At 42.0% G+C, this 20,122-nt stretch overlaps 1 protein-coding gene across 2 annotated transcripts in view; it reads left to right on the top strand.

The window, feature by feature from the left end:
• Positions 1-20,122, top strand: part of map3k15 (mitogen-activated protein kinase kinase kinase 15) — a 137,445-nt gene that overhangs the window by 47,494 nt on the left and 69,829 nt on the right. For both annotated transcript variants that reach the window (XM_043700555.1, XM_043700556.1), the window contains 6 exons: positions 2,800-2,996; positions 5,269-5,437; positions 6,200-6,306; positions 11,339-11,509; positions 15,166-15,278; positions 17,561-17,720. In XM_043700555.1, coding sequence (XP_043556490.1) covers positions 2,800-2,996; positions 5,269-5,437; positions 6,200-6,306; positions 11,339-11,509; positions 15,166-15,278; positions 17,561-17,720 — 917 coding nt within the window. The remainder of the gene's footprint in view (positions 1-2,799; positions 2,997-5,268; positions 5,438-6,199; positions 6,307-11,338; positions 11,510-15,165; positions 15,279-17,560; positions 17,721-20,122) is intronic.

Raw genomic sequence — 20,122 nt, 5'->3', positions numbered from 1 at the left:
TGTCCTCTTTTTGCCCTCCTGATTTCCCTCTTAAGTATACTCCTACTTTATACTCTTCTAAGCATTCACTCGATCTATCCTGTCTGTACCTGACATATGCTTCCTTCTTTTTCTTAACCAAACCCTCAATTTCTTTAGTCATCCAGCATTCCCTATACCTTCCCGCCTTCCCTTTCACCCTGACAGGAATATACTTTCTCTGGATTCTTGTTATCTCATTTCTGAAGGCTTCCCTTTACCTGCGAACATCTGCCTCCAATCAGCTTTTGAATGTTCTTGTCTAATACCGTCAAAATTTGCCTTTCTCCAATTTAGAATGTCAACTTTTAGATCTGGTCTATCCTTTTCCATCACTATTTTAAAACGAATAGAATTATGGTCGCTGGCCCCAAAGTGCTCCCCCACTGACACCTCAGTCACCTGCCCTGCCTTATTTTCCAAGAGTAGGTCAAGTTTTGCACCTTCTATAGTAGGTACATCCAAGTACTGATTGAGAAAATTGTCTTGTACACACTTAAGAAATTCCTCTCCATCTAAACCTTTAACACTATTGCAGTCCCAGTCGATGTTTGGAAAGTTAAAATCCCCTACCATAACTACCCTATTATTCTTAGAGATAGCTGAGCTCTCCTTACAAGTTTGTTTCTCAATTTTCCTCTCACTATTGGGGGGTCTATAATACAATCCCAATAAGGTGATCATCCCTTTCTTATTTCTCTATTCCACCCAAATAACTTCCCTGGATGTATTTCCAGGAATATCCTCCCTCAGCACAGCTGTAATGCTATCCCTATTCAAAAATGCCACTCCCCCTCCTCTTTTGCCTCCCTTTCTATCCTTCCTGTAGCATTTGTATCCTGGAACATTCAGCTGCCAGATCTGCCCATCCCTGAGCCATGTTTCCGTAATTGCTATGATATCCCAGTCGCATGTTCCTAACCATGCCCTGAGTTCATCTGCCTTCCCTATTAGGCTCCTTGCATTGAAATAAATGTATTTTAATTTACTAGTCCTACCTTGTCCCTGCCTGCCCTGTTTGACTCACTTCTGTTCTCAGCTGTACCCATCTCAGATCGATCTCTTTCCTCACTATCTCCCTGGGTCCCACCCCCCACCACCCTTACTAGTTTAAATCCTCCCAAGCAGTTCTCACAAATCCACCACTTCCTCTGGCAGCTCATTCCATACACGTACCACCCTATGCACGAAAAAGTTGCCCCTTAGGTCTCTTTTATATCTTTCTCCTCTCACCCAAAACCTATGCCCTCTAGTTCTGGACTCCCCCACCCCAGGGAAAAGACTTTGTCTATTTATCCTGTCAATGTCCCTCATGGTGTTATAAACCTCTATAAGGTCACCCCTCAGCCTCCAATGCCCCAATCTATCCAGCCTCTCCCTATAGCTCAAATCCTCCAACCCTGGCAACATCCTTGTAAATCTTCTCTGAACTCTTTCAAGTTTCACAAGATCTTTCCGATAGGAAGGAGACCCAAGTTTCACAAGATCTTTCCGATAGGAAGGAGACCAGAATTGCACGCAATATTCCAACAGTAGCCTAACCGATGTCTTGTACAGCTGCAACCTTACCTCCCAACTCCTGTACTCAATACTCTGACTAATATAGGAAAGCATTCCAAATGCCTTCTTCGCTATCCTATCTACCTGTGACTCCACTTTCAAGGAGCTATGAACCTGGACTCCAAGGTCTCTTTGTTCAGTAACACTCCCAAAGACATTACCATTAAGTGTATAAGTCCTGCTAAGATTTGCTTTCCCAAAATGCAGCACCTCACATTTATCTAAATTAAACTCCGTCTGCCACTTCTCAGCCCATTGGCCAATCTGATCATGATCCTGTTATAATCTGAGGTAACCTTCTTCGCTGTCCATGACACCTCCAATTTTGGTGTCATCATCTGCAGACTTACTAACTGTACCTCTTATGCTCACATCCAAAGCATTTATATAAATGATGAAAAATAGTGGACCCAGCACCGATCCTTGTAGCACTCCACTGGTCACAGGCCTCCAGTCTGAAAAACAACCCTCCGCCGCCACCCTCTGTCTTCTACCTTTGAGCCAGTTCTGTATCCAAATGGCTAGTTCTCACAGAAGTCTGTGAGATCTAACCTTGCTAACCAGTCTCCCATGAGAATACTTGTCGAACGCCTTACTGAAGTCCATATAGATCACACTTACTGCTCTGCCCTCATCAATCCTCTTTGTTATTTCTTCAAAAACTCAATCAAGTTTGTGAGACATGATTTCCCACGTACAAAGCCATGCTGACTATTTCTAATTAGTCCTTGCCTTTCCAAATACATGTACATCCTGTCCCTCAGGATTCCCTCCAACAACTTGCCCACTACCGATGTCAGCCTCACCGGTCTGTAGTTCCTGGCTTTTCCTTACCACCTTTCTTAAACAGTGGCACTACTTTAGCCAACCTCCAGTCTTCCGGCACTTCATCTGTGACTATTGATGATACAAATATCTCAGCAAGAGGTCCAGCAATCACTTCTCTAGCTTCCCGCAGAGTTCTAGGGGGTACACCTGATCAGGTCCTGGGGATTTATCCACGTTTATGCATTTCAAGACATCCAGCACTTCCTCCTCTGCAATATGGACACTTTTCAAGATGTCACCATCTGTTTCCCTACATTCTATATCTTCGATTTACTTTTCATTCTGCTCACTGATTTCACTGTCCTACAATCAGCTAGCTAAGAAACAATCCATAGATTTACAAGAAGCCCACACTTTGTAAATTGACTGAAAGATGTATTTTCTTTTTGCCAGGCTGCCAGCAGGAGCTATCATTTCATCCCCTACGTGACAACCACCAACAACGATTACCTGTGCTGTGAGAATGATTTTCAACGGAGGGCCTCCGAGTACTTGCAACCAAATTGGGACATCTTACTGGGACCTTTCTGCCAGCCATTGGTGGAGAAATTTATCAGTCTCCTAAAAGATATTGAAGTTACCCCCTCATGGTACTGTCTTTGATATGACTAAGAATATTTATTTAACCTTCAACTTGATGTGTTAATTGAAAGTATGGAATGGGAGAAGTGTAGAAATTAGAACCTCCTCAAAAAAAAATCAACATGATATGACATGAGACTTGCATTTCTTCAGGGGCACCATGTGACGAGCATAGAATCATAGAATCCCCACAGTGTAGTTGTAGGCCATTCGGCCATTGAGTCCACACTAACCGTCCAAAGAGCCATCCAGACCCAGTTGCTCCCCTATTCCTGTAACCTTGTACTTCCCATGGTGAATCCACCTAACCTGCACTTCCATGAATGCCATGGGCAATTTAACATGGCCGGTCCATCTAACCTGCACAACTTTGGACTGTGGGAGGAAACCAGAGCACCCGGAGGAAACACAATTGGATACAAAGAGAATGTGTAAACTTCACACAGACAGTCGTCCGAGGGTGGAATTGAACCCTGGTTCCTGGTGCTGTGAGCCACTGAGCCATTATGCCACTCTTACCTGTCAAACTGTGAGGAATGTCCACATTACTGATGTGTGAAAATTCCAGTGAACTGTTTCATTTTACTTTGAGTCATAGAATCATAGAGATGAACAACACAGAAACAAACACTTTGGTCCAACTTGTCCATGCTGACCAGATGACCTAACGCAATCTAGTCCCATTTGCCAGCATTTATCCCTCTAAACCCTTCCTATTCATATACCCATCCGGAAAATTTTAAATGCTGTAATTGTATCAGCCTCCATCACTTCCTCTGGCAGCTCATTCAAAAAACTCACCCTCAGTGTGAAAAAGTTGCCCTTTAGGTCCCTTTTAAATCTTTCCCTTCTCACCCTACACCTATGTCCTCTAGTTCTGGACTCACCCACCCCAGGGAAAAGACTTTGTCTATTTATCCTATCCATGCCCCTCATGATTTCATAAATCTCTATAAGGTTTAGCCTCAGCCTCCGACGCTCCAAGGAAAACAGCTCTTCTCCCTATAGCTCAAACCCTCCAACCCTGGAAATATCCTTGTAAATCTTTTCTGACCCCTTTCAAGTTTCACAAAATCCTTCAGATAGGAAATATTTTGGCATGTGCTACAAACCTCCTTGGGTAGTTCTTGCTTCTTTTACAAGAAAGCCACAAACCATACCTGCTGTTCGAATGAAAATCGACTCGTGCTCTGAATGGATAAAAAAACGTCTGTTCTCCTTCCACAGCAGCTCTGTGCTCCATTATAATAATTATTAGATTATTGAGTTAAGCTAAATAAGCACAAGTTCTCTCCATTTTACAAGTGAAGTTGTTTCGACAAAGTCCAAAATCAGATAAGGTTGGATGCACGCTGTTCCAAAATGAGTAATAATCAAAAGATTTCATGAGTCATAGAAATCAGTGTTTAAAATACCGCAGTGCTATGGGATTTGCACCGTAGAAATTTGTCAAAGTTTGCTCAAAATTAAGACTGTCCAACCCTATGTTCCAGGGGTGGCACGGTGGCTCAGTGGTTAGCACTGCTGCCTCACAGCGCCAGGGACCTGGGTTCAATTCCCAATTGAGGCAACTGTCTTTGTGGAGCTTGCACATTCTCTGCGTGGGTTTCCTCTGGGTGCTCCGGTTTCCTCCCACAGTAAAAAGATGTGTAGGTCAGGTGAATTGGCTATGCTAAATTGCCCATAGTGTGAGGTGGCTTAGTTGGGGTAAATATAGGGGGGTGGGTTTCGCTTCGGAGGGTGGGTTCAATTCCCAATTGAGGCAACTGTCTGTGTGGAGCTTGCACATTCTCTGCGTGGGTTTCCTCTGGGTGCTCCGGTTTCCTCCCACAGTAAAAAGATGTTTAGGTCAGGTGAATTGGCCGTGCTAAATTGCCCATAGTGTTAGGTGGCTTAGTTGGGGTAAATTTAGGGGGGTGGGTTTCGCTTCGGAGGGTTGGTGTGGACTTGTTGGGCCGAAGGGCCTGTTTCCACACTGTAGGGAATCTAATCTAAATATCATGCTGTTTCAGAAATCAATTTATCAGTCTCCGCTTATTTCTAGCTTCTCCACAGTATCAATCTTTTAATTATGATGGGACTTCTTCAAACTCCCTGCAGTCATTGTTTTTACAATTGTAGGAACAGATGTCTGGAAATTGCATCAAATAAATAGATAAATAATTTAATCGTGCTTACAGTTTTATTCTTAAACAGATTTTGTCACCTATTTAATTGTTATTTACAACACATTTCTTGTCATACCTGTTGTGCAGTCTCTGTTGTTGTTGTTGTTCACAGCACATATATCAAGGATACTCTGCTGAGTGACATTCGAAAATTGAGGGAGCGATACCAAGGAGATGAACTTGCCAAACAACTCACTGGCATTAAGCAGCGTATAGAAAGCACGGAGGTTGTCACGCCTGACGTTATCACAAACTTGCTTTTCTCATACAGGGACATCCAGGTACAGAGAGACCAGCAATGTAGAAGAGATACTTTATTGTGTTCTTATGGAGGACCTACTGAGGATTAAAAGCAGAGCATCCTGACAGTGAGACACTGCAATGGACCAACAGCAAATGGCATTTATGTATCTCCTTATAACAGAAAACTTCCCAAGATATTCAACAAAAGGGTGTAATAGAAACTGAGCCATAGCATCAGCCAATTCTGCTGCTCAAACCCTTATCAAGGCCATTTCTACTTGTGTGCTGACTTGCACCAAGCTCCATTCATCACCATCCCTTTGCTTGCTGACCTACGTTGGCTTGTGATTGAGTACTGCCTCAATTTTGAAATTCTCGCCCTTGTTTTACAAATTCCACCACGGCCTTTGCCCTCTCTATCTCTTGAGGCTTCCTCCTGCATATTCCTTCTTTTAACCATTCCACAAATGACAGCTGTGCCTTGAGCTACTGAAGCCCTAACATCTGGAATTCCCAGTCCATAAACATCTCTCCTCCTTTAGTATGTCTCCACGTGAGTGCAGTATGACAGTTTGATCAAAAGTGCTCTGTATTATTTGTAATTTATCATTGAACCTCAGACAAGTATTAAATAGTGTCAGCTGGAGTTCATTGGGTAGAACTCTCAGTCAGGCATTTCATGTCACAATGCCTCGTTAAGCCACACAATCTTTTAAGGGGGTTTTACCACAGCAGAAATGTGACATTTTAAATTTGGCCATTAATTTTTTTAATGACTTATTTTACTCTACCTCTGACAGGATTATGATGGTATGGTCAAGTTGGTAGAAACTCTGGAGATGTTGCCGACCTGTGACCTGGCTAATCAGCACAACATCAAATTTCACTATGCATTCGCATTGAACAGGTAGAGTTACTGCTGTGTAGTAATTGGGAAAACACCTTGCCTCTAGTCTGCTAGGGCTGTGTTGTCAGGGATTATATGATTTCAAGGGAAGCTAGATAAACCTGAGAGAGGAAGGTGAGGCTGATGAGATTAAAGATCCCTGTGCGGCACAGAAATTGGCATACGTCACTTGGGGTAAGTGACTTGTTTTGGTGCTGTTGAGTTTTTCATTTATTCACATTAAATCCTTGTGAGGTTTATCACTTTGCTTTGTAAAGCACTTTCTAAGTCAATGCTGAATGTGGGTAGATAGAGAGCAGCCATCAATTATATTCAGTTACTAAAATGCAACTAGGGATCTGTGACATAACCTAAACTCAGTAAGACCTGTGATGGCAGCCACATCATATGATTAACTTTTAGTTTCAAAGTTTAACAAATATGAACAGAGAAAGATTTCCTCCAAGCCTGCTCCACTATTTAATTAAAGCAAGGCTGAGTGACAGTTCAACACCTTTAACACAACATTATTCCTGAAGAAGGGCTTATGCCCGAAACGTCGATTCTCCCTGGATGCTGCCTGACCTGCTGCGCTTTTCCAGCAACACATCTCCGGCATTTTTCCATATCTCTCAACCCTCTTCTAAAAGAAAAATCTGTCAATCTCAGTTCTGATACCCCATTAGATTCCTGGTATCCACAACCTTTACTGGGGAGTGAAGTTGTGTACTCCCTATCCTTTGTTTGAATTAATATTATCTGACTTTACACCTTTAGCTTTAATTTTAAGATGATTAAAGTGAGGACTGCAGGTGCTGGAGACCAGAGTCGAGGGTGTGGTGCTGGAAAAGCACAGCCGGGAGATTTAAACAATCCTTAGATAAGCACATGGATGATCTTGGGATAGTGTAGGGGGACGAGCTGAGAATAGTTCACAGGTCGGTGCAACATCGAAGGCCAAAGGCTCTGTTCTGCGCTGTATTGTTCTATGTTCTATGTTCAGGTCAGACCCCTGCTCCTCAGATGCTGCCTGACCTGCTGTGCTTTTCCAGTGACACACTCTTGATTTTAATGTTAAGATGTTGTATCTTGCTGTTCTGAATTCGCTTACCAGAGATGTTTTTATCTGCAGCTGCGCCGTTGAATGCCTATACCATTTTAAATACCACTTTGAATCACTCTGTAAACTTATAAACTCATGGGAATACAAGCACAAGGGAATATAAACTATGTCCTCATAATTTGGAAACTTAAAGTGAGATTGAGTGAATCCAATGGGGATGTCTCACCTCCTGGTCACAGAACCCCATCATTTTCACATGGGAGGTCCAGTGATATTCAGTACCTTCAGGCCATTAAGTGGTCACTGTCTGTCCTTTCCCAGGATTCAGGACAGGTGAGATGCGCTAGCCAGTCAGAAGCAGTGGTAGCTCCTCATTGCTGTCAGTGCTGTCAGGGAGCAGTGGCAGCTACCAGCGGTGTACCCACCAAGGTCCCAGGATTGCCAAGCAACCTTGGGTCACAGGTCAGCTAGGACATGCTGAGGATTGAATGTTGCAGGTTGCGGGAGAGGGAGGCAGGGGATGTTGGTGGCTTACTGCACTCAATGCCTCCCCCTTTGAAGCCAGCACCCTTGATTGGCCAGAGAGTGGCTGTCATCCAACGATAATTCACTGGAAATCAAGCCCCTGGATTCATTACAAAAGGTAAAGATTTTACAATAAGTATGCAAAGTTCCACACGTCTCCTGATTTTCAAACATAGGTCATTAGAAAACCTGGACCAAGTTTCTGTACCAGCAAGAATCAATATTTATTACAAATAATTAGACTCTAGTTACAGGTGAACAGATATAAACCATCAGTATATACCGACTACTGATTAGAATGCTAAACCCATTATGAACTCCACTTACACACATACACAGTACCAGTGCACAGACAGTTGGGGGTGGGAGGGGGATAAACACAAGGACAGAGGGGAAAATTGGAAAGAGAGTTCATAATTTTTGTCCACAAATGCTGTTGCACCAGGTTTTCCCTGACCTGAAAGTTTCTTCCTTTTTGAATGAGTCCTCTGATTTGCAAGAGGCACAGGGTGGCTGAGGCACTTCCAAAATATCTCTGATTTATCAGGCCCAGATGGCATAATCTCAGAGTAAGGGGTTTGTGCACCAAATCAGAGATAAAGAGGGGTTTCTTCTGTCATATGGTCATAAATCTGTAGAATTCCTTACTGCAGAGAACTGGGTCATTAAATATATTCAAGGCTGAGGTAGGCCTTAGTTGGTCACTCCATGGCCTCAATGATATACTGACAGGTGAGTGGGTGGTCCTTCTCACGTGACCTCCTACCACAAGTAAAATTATAGTCAGGGCAGCGATGGGTGAGTAACCAGTAATGATGTCCACTGCATGACACCCAGTTTGTACACCCATCTTGCTGACTGTTAGTCCCAGGGGGTGGGTTAATAAAATCCATTGATATATATAGCCCTCATGTACAATCCAGCAGCCGCCCACATTTACAGACCTCTGCTCATGGATCCCCCATTCAAAGAGCAGCCACTCACAGACTCCCTGCTTAGGAAACTTCACACAGATGTGGGGTGAACATACAAATTCCACACAGTCATCCTTGGGTGGAGCCAAACCCAGGGACACCTCCAATCATAGATAATCTGCTTGTAAATTTCTAGTCATAGATTAGTCATCTATCTTTATTCACAAATCCCCTGCTTATAACTCCCCAATAATAAATCCCTTGCTGATAGATACGAGATCTTAACATATAAATACTCAACCATCTGCCATCACCTTGTGCTGAGGGACTCCTGTCTGCTCATTGACCCAGTACACAATCCAACACTGGCAATGGGAGAAGGAGGCCACTGACTTCCTGAGAGAAACTCTGCCATAGGTGGGTCCAGGCCTGATATCTGGCACTAAATCCCTCTTTTGTCAATGAAAGAGGCTGAAAGCCCACGTTAGGCAGCTACACTGGATGCCTGTAAAATAGTCAGATTTGATCTCCAGCCTATCTGAAAAAAGGAAGGGAAAATCTGGAAAAAAAAATCACCTTTTATCTTAGGGTTGGAATGTCAATAAAAAAAGAGTAGACCACAGTTGTCTGTTGTGGCATCAAGAAGGCTCTGGGCAGCACAGGCGTCTCTGCTCAATGAAGTATGGGGTTGATTAGAAATGATATATAGATTGTCCCTTAACTCATGTCCATTACAGCAAAATGTGACACTTGACTGCTCCATGTCTTAACATTGGAATGCCTCCTGTACTTTGCAGTTGAGCGTTTGAATCTCGAAGGAAGTAAAAAGTATTGGAAATTGGCCCTGGTATCTAAATACGTTTTCTTGTCCATAATAGAAACATCTGTGTTTCAGAGGTCATCTTAACAATCTAAATTCCCCAAAAAACAAAATCCTTTTTGTCTTCATTTACATGTATTTTATGGACAGGAATAGTATGGCAATTTGGTTCTGTGATTTTTGTCTTTCTTTAGGACTGTTACGCTGCTCCCACAGACAATTTTAAAATAGTCTCTTTAGTTACCAAGTTAAAAATCCCACAATGCCAGGTTACAGTCCAATAGGTTTATTTGGAAGCAGTAGCTTTCAGAGCACTGCTCCTTCATCAGATTCCCCAACCGCCTGATGAAAGCTAGTGTTCCCGAATAAACCTGTTGGACTACAACGTGGCTTTGTGTGATTTATAACTTTGTTCATCCCAGTCCAACACCGTCTCCTCCAGATCTTTAGCTACATACATGGCACACCACTCTGGCTAGGCGGTTTTCACCTAGTTTACTGCTTCCTACAGTACCACAGATGAGGAGCAATGACAGCTGCTGTGTCCTCTTCCCATTGCTTTCCATTTCTAAGAGCTCTTGCTGATTTGTGGTTTTTAAACAAGAACAAACACAACTGAGAGCTCCTGAGAAAAATCATCTTCTTTCCCTGTGAAAGATTTGAATTTGCAGATTTGAATTTGCTGGGCTATATGAACAGTTTGGACAATATGTGGTTTTCTCTGTGCTGTAATAGATCAGATAGAACCCTAGCTAAGATGCCAACTTCCATGCAGTTTTAGATAAGCTCAGTCCATAGTCACAGAGTTCATTAATGTAACTTTTCTTGATTCTGGTTGTGCTGATTAAATCTAGCCTGGTTAGTAACTGTGTTACACCTTGGACTGAAGTAGGTATTGTGCACCTGAACTGAAGCTTAGATAGATGAAGAAATGACAAAATACAAAGTCGGGAAAGAATTGTTTCAGCAATGTTACCAATGGGATATAAGAGCACACTGACCTGGTCTTTATCAAGTTTGGAAACAAGATCTGAAGCAGCATGGTATCAATTTCAGCTTAGTCACTGAGAAACCTGGTCTGGGCCATCCTCATGGCCTAAATGCTTGGGTAGGTCAAGGGACCTAATCCTGTCCAGAGATGTGCCTGTAACAAGCAACAATGAGTTGCTTTGTTTATATTCAGTTGTTGAATGGGATCTTTTCAATCAAACTTTTATTTGCCACCTTTTATGGCTTGGACTAGAAGATTCCTGGTTGTTCTGCCAGTGCAGGCTTTCTGTTGCACGCGTATCTGGTTGATTGATTTTATAGCTTGTCTCTCTGTACACTGCATTCACTAAAGCAGAGAGTGACTCAATGCTTCTGCTTTGAGAGTTCCCCAAGGATTCCTGTTGTGTTTGCTGACTACTTCGAATGTTCCCACCGTCGTTCAGAATGATGGGAAAGTTCTGTGGAGCGGGGTGTCCACTATTTCTTCTGCCATGTGTTGAGATCATGCTGAGGTTATGCAACAGGAGCATTTATTAATTACTGACACCAATACATAAATAGGTGGTGAGTACAATCTTAGAACAGTTCTGGCTTAGTCCTAGTTCTGAATGTACTTCAATGTTAGCAGGCACCATTGATGATAAAATACTGTTTGTTAGCATAATAGATCTTGGCTCAGTAACCTGCAGTGACTGTACAACTCTATGTAAAGATTGTGCTGTTTGTATTTTCTCTCTGCAGGAGGAATCACCCAGGCGACAGAGAAAAAGCCTTGAATAAGATGCTTGAAGTCCTGAATTCATGTGAGCAGCCTGCCCCTGACATGTACTGCTTGTGTGGAAAAATTTATAAAGACCTCTTTCTTGACTCATACTGCAATGATATAGTGAACCGGGACAGTGCCATAGAATGGTAAGAAAATTCAGGTCTTCAGAAATGCGTTGAGATGTTCTCCTTATTACTGTTATTCAATCAAGCTGTTTTCTGACAGATAACCTATATATAACACTAATTTGGAAAGCTGTAATGTAATGAACTGGATCAAGACATACAAGAGTTGGGAAGCTTATTAAGAGAGTGAGAAACATTGTGATAGCAATTCAAATCATAGCAGTGGAACCGTAGGGTCCAGATTGCAAGGCATCACAATGTGAATGCAATGGATGTCTGCTAGTGACTGGAATTCAGTGATCATCAATTAATATTTGCAACAATTGTGACACTTCAAGGAAGTACTGTTGCTCCTCCTGACCCTCAAACAGTGGCGTCACTGTGTGGTGTGAGCATTGCTCATGTTCATGGACATTTATTGCCCATCCCTAATTTCCCTTCAAAGTTGTGGTGAACTGCTGCAGCCCATTTAACATGGATAACACTCATAAAGGGTGTTCAAGGCTTTTCATCAGGGAAAGAACAAAGAGATAGTTTCACTTCAGATTGCTCCAGTCATTTCTTCCATAACACGATGTGTTCTTGTGTAAGCCTGCGCTATATAAAAAATCACTCTGCAAAAATAGCACTTAGTGTTGGACGATATATCGCGTTCTAGCCAACACCCATCTTACAAGCTTGGGTTTTCGAATCAGTGTTCCCCTATTCATCAATCGCGTTATAGCCAATTCATGTTGAGGAAAGACGTGTAATGGCAGAACTGATTATGTGACTTGGATGGAAATTTGCAGATGATGATGAAAGACTGAAAGCAACTGGGCTTGTATACCCTTGAGTTTAGAAGACTCAGAGGGGATCTGATTGAGACATATAAAATTATTAAAGGATTGGACACTCTGGCAGCAGGAAACATGTTTCCGCTGATGGGTGAGTGCCGAACCAGAGGACACAGCTTAAAAATACAGGGTAGACCATTTAGGACAGAGATGAGGAGAAACTTCTTCACCCAGAGAGTGGTGGCTGTGTGGAATGCTCTGCCCCAGAAGGCAGTGGAGGCCCAGTCTCTGGATTCATTTAAGAAAGAGTTGGATAGAGCTCTCAAAGATAGTGGAATCAAGGGTTATGGAGATAAGGCAGGAAGAAGATACTGATTAGGAACGATCAGCCATGATTATATTGAATGGCGGTGCAGGCTCGAAGGGCTGAATGGCCTACTCCTGCACCTATTGTCTATTGTCTATTGTCTATTGATGGTGTTTCCATTTATCTGCTGCACTAATTCCTGCAGGTGGTTAAAGGTCATGGGTTTAGGATGTGCTATCAGAGAAACTTTGATGAGTTATTGCAGTGAATGTTCATGATGGTGGACAGTGAACTTGCCTCATGGATTCAGGTTCTTTTCAACCACTCAGTTTCCTGCTGCTTAGGAAACAAAGATGGCTGTGGTTATCTACTTTGCATAAGTGGCTTAGTTCCCAGAACCTCTTCTCCCCTCTGTTAAAAGCAGCTCTGAAATGGATTTAGTTCCTGCTTCAAGAAATTTACATTTAGGTCCAAGGTATGATGCACCCGCTTTCCAATTAAAATTTCATACATAAAATCTTACAACATCGAGTCAGACTATTCAGTCCATTGTGTTTGTGTTGGATCTTTGAAAAGATCGCTTATCCTGTCACCATAACCCTGCATGCCTTGACCCTTTATTTTCAGAAGGGAATTTGACAAATTATTAACGATCCTGTCCCCAAAGCCCTTTCAACTGATTAATGCATACCTGACCATAACAAGGGGGAATTTATATTGCAGTTCAGATTGATGAGAAAGTATTTAAGAGCAGACTTTTCTACTGGTTGTCGGGTAAAGGAGGGGGTGGTGTTGGTGTTGGTGTTAGTAAATAGAGGGTGCAGATTTAGGCTTTAATCAAAAGCTGGGGTGAGATTAAAATTCTTTTGAGCAGTGAGTTGCCTGTGTTGAAATAAGATTCAGTCACATCTTTGGAAAGGGAATTCAATATATACATTTAATGGAAGACTTTTAGGATGGTGCAAGATGCAGAAGAGCGGAGATAATGAGATAGCCCTTCGAACTGTTGACACTGAATGTCTTCCGGCTATGTTGTATGTTTTCCTCAATGGTTAGGAGATTAGTCAGTCAAGCAGAGGAGATGGCGCACATTCACTTTACAGTTACTGCTCTTTGTGCCTGGTATTCGGATCCATGCTCAGATTTGTTCAGGCCAGAGCCTAATCATCTTGTAGATGCCAAGTGCAGCCCATGCAATGTCATCCAACATGTTTTTGAAGACATGTAATAGGACAGATGACAAAGGCAATGCTTCGACACTTCCCTTTGGTCAGAGGCTGGTTCTCACATTCATCACAGAGTTGCCACACACGATAGAATCTAACATTTGACTGTGGGCTCCTGTAGCTTCTGGCATCCTTGTAGTATACTGGTCGAAAACCTTAATTAAGGTCAAAACCTCTAACTCTTCAGAAGCTTTTCAATCCGTTCCAAAGATTTCAAAGGTGGTATCTTACTGCAGGACCAGAATGGTTGCATACCAGTAGATAGCTGATTTTGTGAAAGCTGGAACTAGCCCTAATTTACTTCAAGAGAACCCAATATACATGCCACATCAGCTCAGACAGTCACCTTTTGTCAGTGTGATTCTTCAATACTTTCAGGTTTATTTAGTTTTCTTGTAAATGGATTGTGGAATACCTTTTGCATCATATGAATGCCCATTCATCAGCCTCATCATGACAGGCAACATTGTAGTTCCTGGCACTATTAGCTCCCTCTTCAGTACAACTTCAGTCCCAAACATGGACATAGATGTCCATATGAAGAAGCATTGTTTGAAGACCAAGTGTCCGAACTTGTCCTTCCCCAGGGATGGAGAGAATTAGATGTTGCAACATATACGAGTGAGGCAACAAAACAAATCCAGCTGTCAATGTTTCAAAGTGTGAGCCTTCAAAATCAGACTCAACCATAAATAATTCCAATATATATCCACAAAGACCTGCCATTTCCCCACACAAATGAAGGAGAATTTGAGCAATTTTCCCCTTAATTATTTGCTATACAACCATCAGAATTCTGTGTTATCGGAAGCTTTTTAAAAATTCACTCATGGGACATGGGCATTGCTTCTATTTATTGCCCATCCCTAATTCCCCAGAGGGCATTTAAGAGTCAACCACATTGCTGTGGTTATGGAGTCACATGTCGGCCAGATCTGGTAAGGGTGGCAGTTTCCTTCCCAAAAGGATTTTAGTGAAGCAGAAGGATTTTTCCAACAATCGTAAAGTTATCATTCGACTCCTAATTCCAGATTTTTATTAAATTCAAATTCCACTTCCTGTATTGGTGGGATATAAATATTGGTCCTCGGAGCGTTACCTGAGTTTTTGGATTGATAGTCTAGGAGTAATATCATGAGGGCAACGCCTTCCTAATCATAATTTATCATGAATCAGTTTCCTGTTGCTTGTTAAGTTACATGCCAGCTACAGTGTAACTATGTAGATCCATTTCTAGAGTTGTGTTTGAAGTGTTGGACAGCTATTGATAGTGTTAGGAACCAGTGTGCATGTAATACTGTTCCCACTGATTGAATGAATGAATCTAACATTTAGTGAATAAGTCCATTTGTTTCTACTTATTGTCAGGTATCGCAAAGGCTTTGAGCTCCAACCAACCTTGTACTCTGGGTCTAATTTGGCCATTCTCCTAATTGCAGCTGGTCAGCAGTTTGAAAGCTCAATGGAGCTAAGAAAAATTGGTGAGTACATCAGTGTTAAAGTATGAATGTTTAATTTCATTCAAAATGAAGCTTATGAGCCCCACCATAATTAAATGTTCACTCTGCGCAATTAAGAGCTGCAGGGTCCCAACTCTGAATGTTGCTTGTGTTGTACTGACCATTTCAAAAGTGATTTAAGATCATTAGGAGTAGGCCATTCCGCCCCTCAACCCTGCTGTGCCATTCACTAGGATCATGACTGATCCAACATTCCTCACGTCCACCTTCCTGCCCTTTCCCCATAACCCTTGATTCCCCAACTGGTCAAAAATCTATCCATTTCAGCCTTAAACATACACAAGGACTGTACCGCCGCAGCTCTCTGTGACAATGAGTTACAACAATTCTCAACACTCTGAGAGAATAAATTCCTCCTCATCTCCATCTTAAATTGGCACCCCTTTATTCTGAGACTATGCCCTCTGGTCCCAGACTGTCCCATGAGGGGAAGTATCTTCTCAGCATTTACCCTGTCAAGCCCCTTAATAACCCTATATCTTTCAATGAGATCGCCTCTCATTTTTCTAAATTCCTATGAGTAGAGTCTCAACCTGTTTAACTTTTGCTCATAAGACAGGCCCTCCATACCTGGGATCATCCAAATGAGCCTTCTCTGAGCTATCTCCGATGAAATACTATCTTTTAAATTAGGAGACCAAAACTGCTCTCCGTATCCAAATGTGGTCTCATCAGCACCTTGCACACTTGCAGTAAGACTTCCCTCTTCTTATACTCCAACCTCCCTTGAAATAAAGGCCAACATTTCATTAACCTTCCTGATTACCTGCTAAACTAGCTATCTGTATTTCATGCACACATACCCCCAAGTTCCTTCATGTTGCAGCTTTCTGCAGTTTTTCTCCAGTTAAATAATATGTTCTTTCGTTCTCCCTTCCAAAATGAACAACTTTGTATTTGCCCTCTTTATACACCATTTGCCAGCATTTAATTAATCTACCAATATCTCTTGCAAACTTTCTGTATATCCTCACACCCTGTCTTTCCACCTATTTCTTGTGGTCATGGCAGGGGAGAAATCTCCAAAGAATTCTGTAATTTGTTTTGTTATGGGGGCATGAGGTTAAGATTAGATTCCCTACACTGTTGGAAACAAGTCCACACTGACCCTCCGAAGAGTATCCCACCCAGACCCATTTCCCTCTGACTAATGCACCTAACTCTATGGGCAATTCAGCTTGGCCAATTCACCTGACGTGCACATCTTTGGATTGTGGGAGGAAACTGGAGCACCCAGAGGAAACTCACACAGACATGGGGAGAATGTGCAAACTCCACACAGACAGACACTGGAGGCTGAAATCAAACCTGGCTCCCTGGCACTGTGAGGCAGCAGTGCTAACCACTGAGCCACCATGCTGTTAAGTGATGTAGGGACGTTTTTCAACTTGATCCTTGGTAATGCACTTGCATCAATAACGCTGGATAATTTCCTTTTGAGTGCAAAGAGCAATCGGAGCAATATATGGCCACATTTGCTGATCACTCTGAATTCCTGAGGTGAACTGTATTGATTTTGATGAAGCATCCTTTGAAAAGCATCACTGTCCTCACAATCGCCAGATACCTCAGCAGCAGCTTTATTACTTTATGTCTGTGCCAGGGGAGTTTGCCATAAGAAATTCCTGTGTGCTGTCACTATGATTTTCTGAATTTTCCCAAGATGCATAAAATTTTGCTTGTCCTAAAATTGTTTAAATATGTTAAAGGGTATGGCTGCTTCCTTTCCAAGACTTTGGCCTTTTTTACATTATCTATCAAAATAATTTAAGTGTAATCTTTTAGTTTTCCTGTCAAAGTAATGTGCTGATAGCTGCAAATGCATCTATTCCCGAAGGGGCATTCATTATACAGCACTTATCACAGGTTTGGTTGGTTCCTATGGCTGCAGACTGGAATGGAATCCAGACAAACGACCTTTGCCCTGATGTTTGCCAAATGGCTTTTGGGTTCAGAGCTACTGTCCATTCCAACAAAGGTATCAAGAAAAGGGAGGGGATCTGTATTCACAGGATGACCCAGGATCAAACATAGTGCATTCCTGTTATTCATAGCTCAGTACCAAATGGTTGGCACTTTTAATCATGAAACTAACTGCTCCATTTACTGTTTAGAATCCTGTAGTTAGGAGCACCAAAACACTGGAATGATGAAATATGAATGGTGTCCTTTTCCAGAGACAGCAAGGACCCACTTTGCACAAGTGCCCTGTACTTACAATGATCAATTCACCTCTTGTATAGGCATGCGACTGAACAGTCTGCTGGGTAGGAAAGGAAATCTGGACCAAATGAACAACTTCTACGATGTGGGCCACTTCTTCATAGTCAGTATGTTAGCCAAGGACGTCAACAAGGCAGTGCAAGCAGCTGAGAAACTCTTCAAACTCAAGCCCCCTTTTTGGTAAGAGTTGTTGTTTGAGTGAATTGACTGAGTCTGGGTCTGACCCCATCGGAACACAAAGAGAGTGAGTATTACTTTAGGGTGACATTGGTTATTAGCTGCTATTGAATCAATGGTCAGGAAAGTCAGGGGAGGTCTGTAAAAATGGAGCTGCTTTGTTATTGGCCATTGTGCAGAGTCAAAATTAAAATTAAATAGAGGAAAGCCATGGGAGTAGAGTTGAGCAAGATTAAATTGTGCTTTAAAATACAAACAGTGAATCAGTCACCAGCTTCACTCCTGGTTTTTCTCACGATTGCTGTTTCCTTTTTTAAGAATTTTTTTAGAGGAGCACTGCATTAGAAATGAGATTGAAGTGCCTTGGAGGAAGGAGATGCCTATTAGAATTTGTGGGTTATACAGACTTTAGGAAGGTCTCAATGAAGAGTGATAGTGATTTATTAGAGTTCATTGAGGAAGTAATAAGCAATGTAGATGAAGAGAAATCTTTTGGATATGATGCACTTAAGATTTTCATTGCTTTTGATGAGGTGCCATGTTGAAGGTTACTATGCAGAACAAGAGCTCATGATGTAGGGGGCAATATATTAGCATGGATAGAGGATTGGTTAGCTAACAGGAAGCAGAGGATAGGCATGCATGGGTAATTCTGTGTTGACACGATAATATGAATGGAATACTGCAAGAATCAGTCAACTATTTAGAATTTATTTAAATGACTTGGATGAAGAGGCTAAATTTGATGGTGATACAAAAATATGTTGGGAAGTACATTGTGAAAAGACAGAAAGAGGCTGCCACACAATAAAGGTGAGTTAAATGAACGTGTATAAAATTGACAGATATGACATATAATTCAGGAAATTGTCCACTTTGGCAGTGAGAATAGAAAAGCAACAGATTATAAAAATGGAGCGAGACTGTAGAAATCTTTAGTTATATATGTGTCTGGATGCCCTGGAAACTGATTTATAAAAAGTTAGTATGATTAGAAAGGCAATTAAAATGTTTATTGCAAAGGAAGGAGAATATAAATGTAAGATTGTTTTGTTACAGTTGCATTGGATTTTGGTGAGATCACGTTTGTGTACTTTTATAAAGTAGACAAGAATTGCATTCGTAGTTCAGAGAAGATTCACTTAACTAATCCCTGGAATGAAAGTGTGATTCCATGTGGAAAAGTTGGACAGGTTTGGCCTGTGTCCATTGGAGTTTAAAAGAATGGGAGGTGATCTTATTGAAATATCTAAAGTCTTGAGGGCCTGCTCAGGGTGGATGCTGAGAGAATGTTTCTCCCTTGTGAGAGAGACTAGAATGGTCTCCCATTTAGGATGGAGATGAGGAGAAATATTTTCTGAGGGTCATGTGTGTGTAGAATTTATTCTCCAGAGAATTGTGGAGGCGGGATTGTTGAATATTTTGAATGCAGAATTAGGTAGGTTCTTGGCTCATAAGGGAGTCAAAGGACACCGGGGGCAATGTTCCCTCTAGACTGCATGGCCATGCAGCCAATTGTAGAGCCTGTGTTTGGATGCATTGACTTCAGGCTCCAGAAGCTGCAGCCATGCATGGATATTGGAGGTCTGCACAGCAGCAGGAGACTTTGATCAGGGGTGGGAAGGAGAGTGTAGTTGGGCACCATGATCCGATTGGCCATGATCTTATCAAACGATAGAACAGGCTGAAGTGACTGGCTGACTGCTGATCCAAACTCTTATGTTTGCTGTAGCAGCAACTGGCCATAAAACTAATGACTGCATTTGAATCGTAATCCTTGGGTTCATTTCAAAGCAGCCATGGTGAAATGTCACTGGGCCTGTATTTGGTGGGTAAGAAAACAAGGTGGGAAGTTCCTCCTGTTTGCTGGGACATCCAGACAACAGCATAATGGGATGGTCCGATTTTAATGTGCTGCTGAATGCCCAAAGCAGGGAGGGTGCAGAGATAGCTTCCAACATGGACACTTGAAAATTCACTTATTCTCTTTCTTTTCTTCTGAGGATCAAGTATTACTCACTGAGTTTGCAATTTGTGCGAGCAGATGCAAATAATGCTTCATCCTGATGCCAGATTTTCTGGAAGTGCAGGAATACACTCATTCCTAGAAAGTCTGCCCTCTCTGAACATCATCCACAATCACTGCTTAAAATCTCAATAAAATGAAAGCTAGTCAAATAAAGAGAAATTTTAAGGTTTAATCAGTGAGGATAATTAAAGCAAACACAAGCTGTTGGGTACTGTGTTAAAGCCAGAGAATATTTCCTAGCTTATATGCTTGTATATTTAGGGTGTAGGTTTGCTCGCTGAGCTGTAGGTTTGATATCCAGATGTTTCATTACTTGGCTAGGTAACATCATCATGTTTGTATGTTTGTTGGAGTAGCTTCTAGTGAGGAAACCAAT

This window comes from Chiloscyllium plagiosum, chromosome 12, assembly GCF_004010195.1.
Source record: "Chiloscyllium plagiosum isolate BGI_BamShark_2017 chromosome 12, ASM401019v2, whole genome shotgun sequence".
Lineage (NCBI taxonomy): Eukaryota > Metazoa > Chordata > Chondrichthyes > Orectolobiformes > Hemiscylliidae > Chiloscyllium > Chiloscyllium plagiosum.
This window is presented reverse-complemented; position numbering and strand designations above follow the sequence as displayed.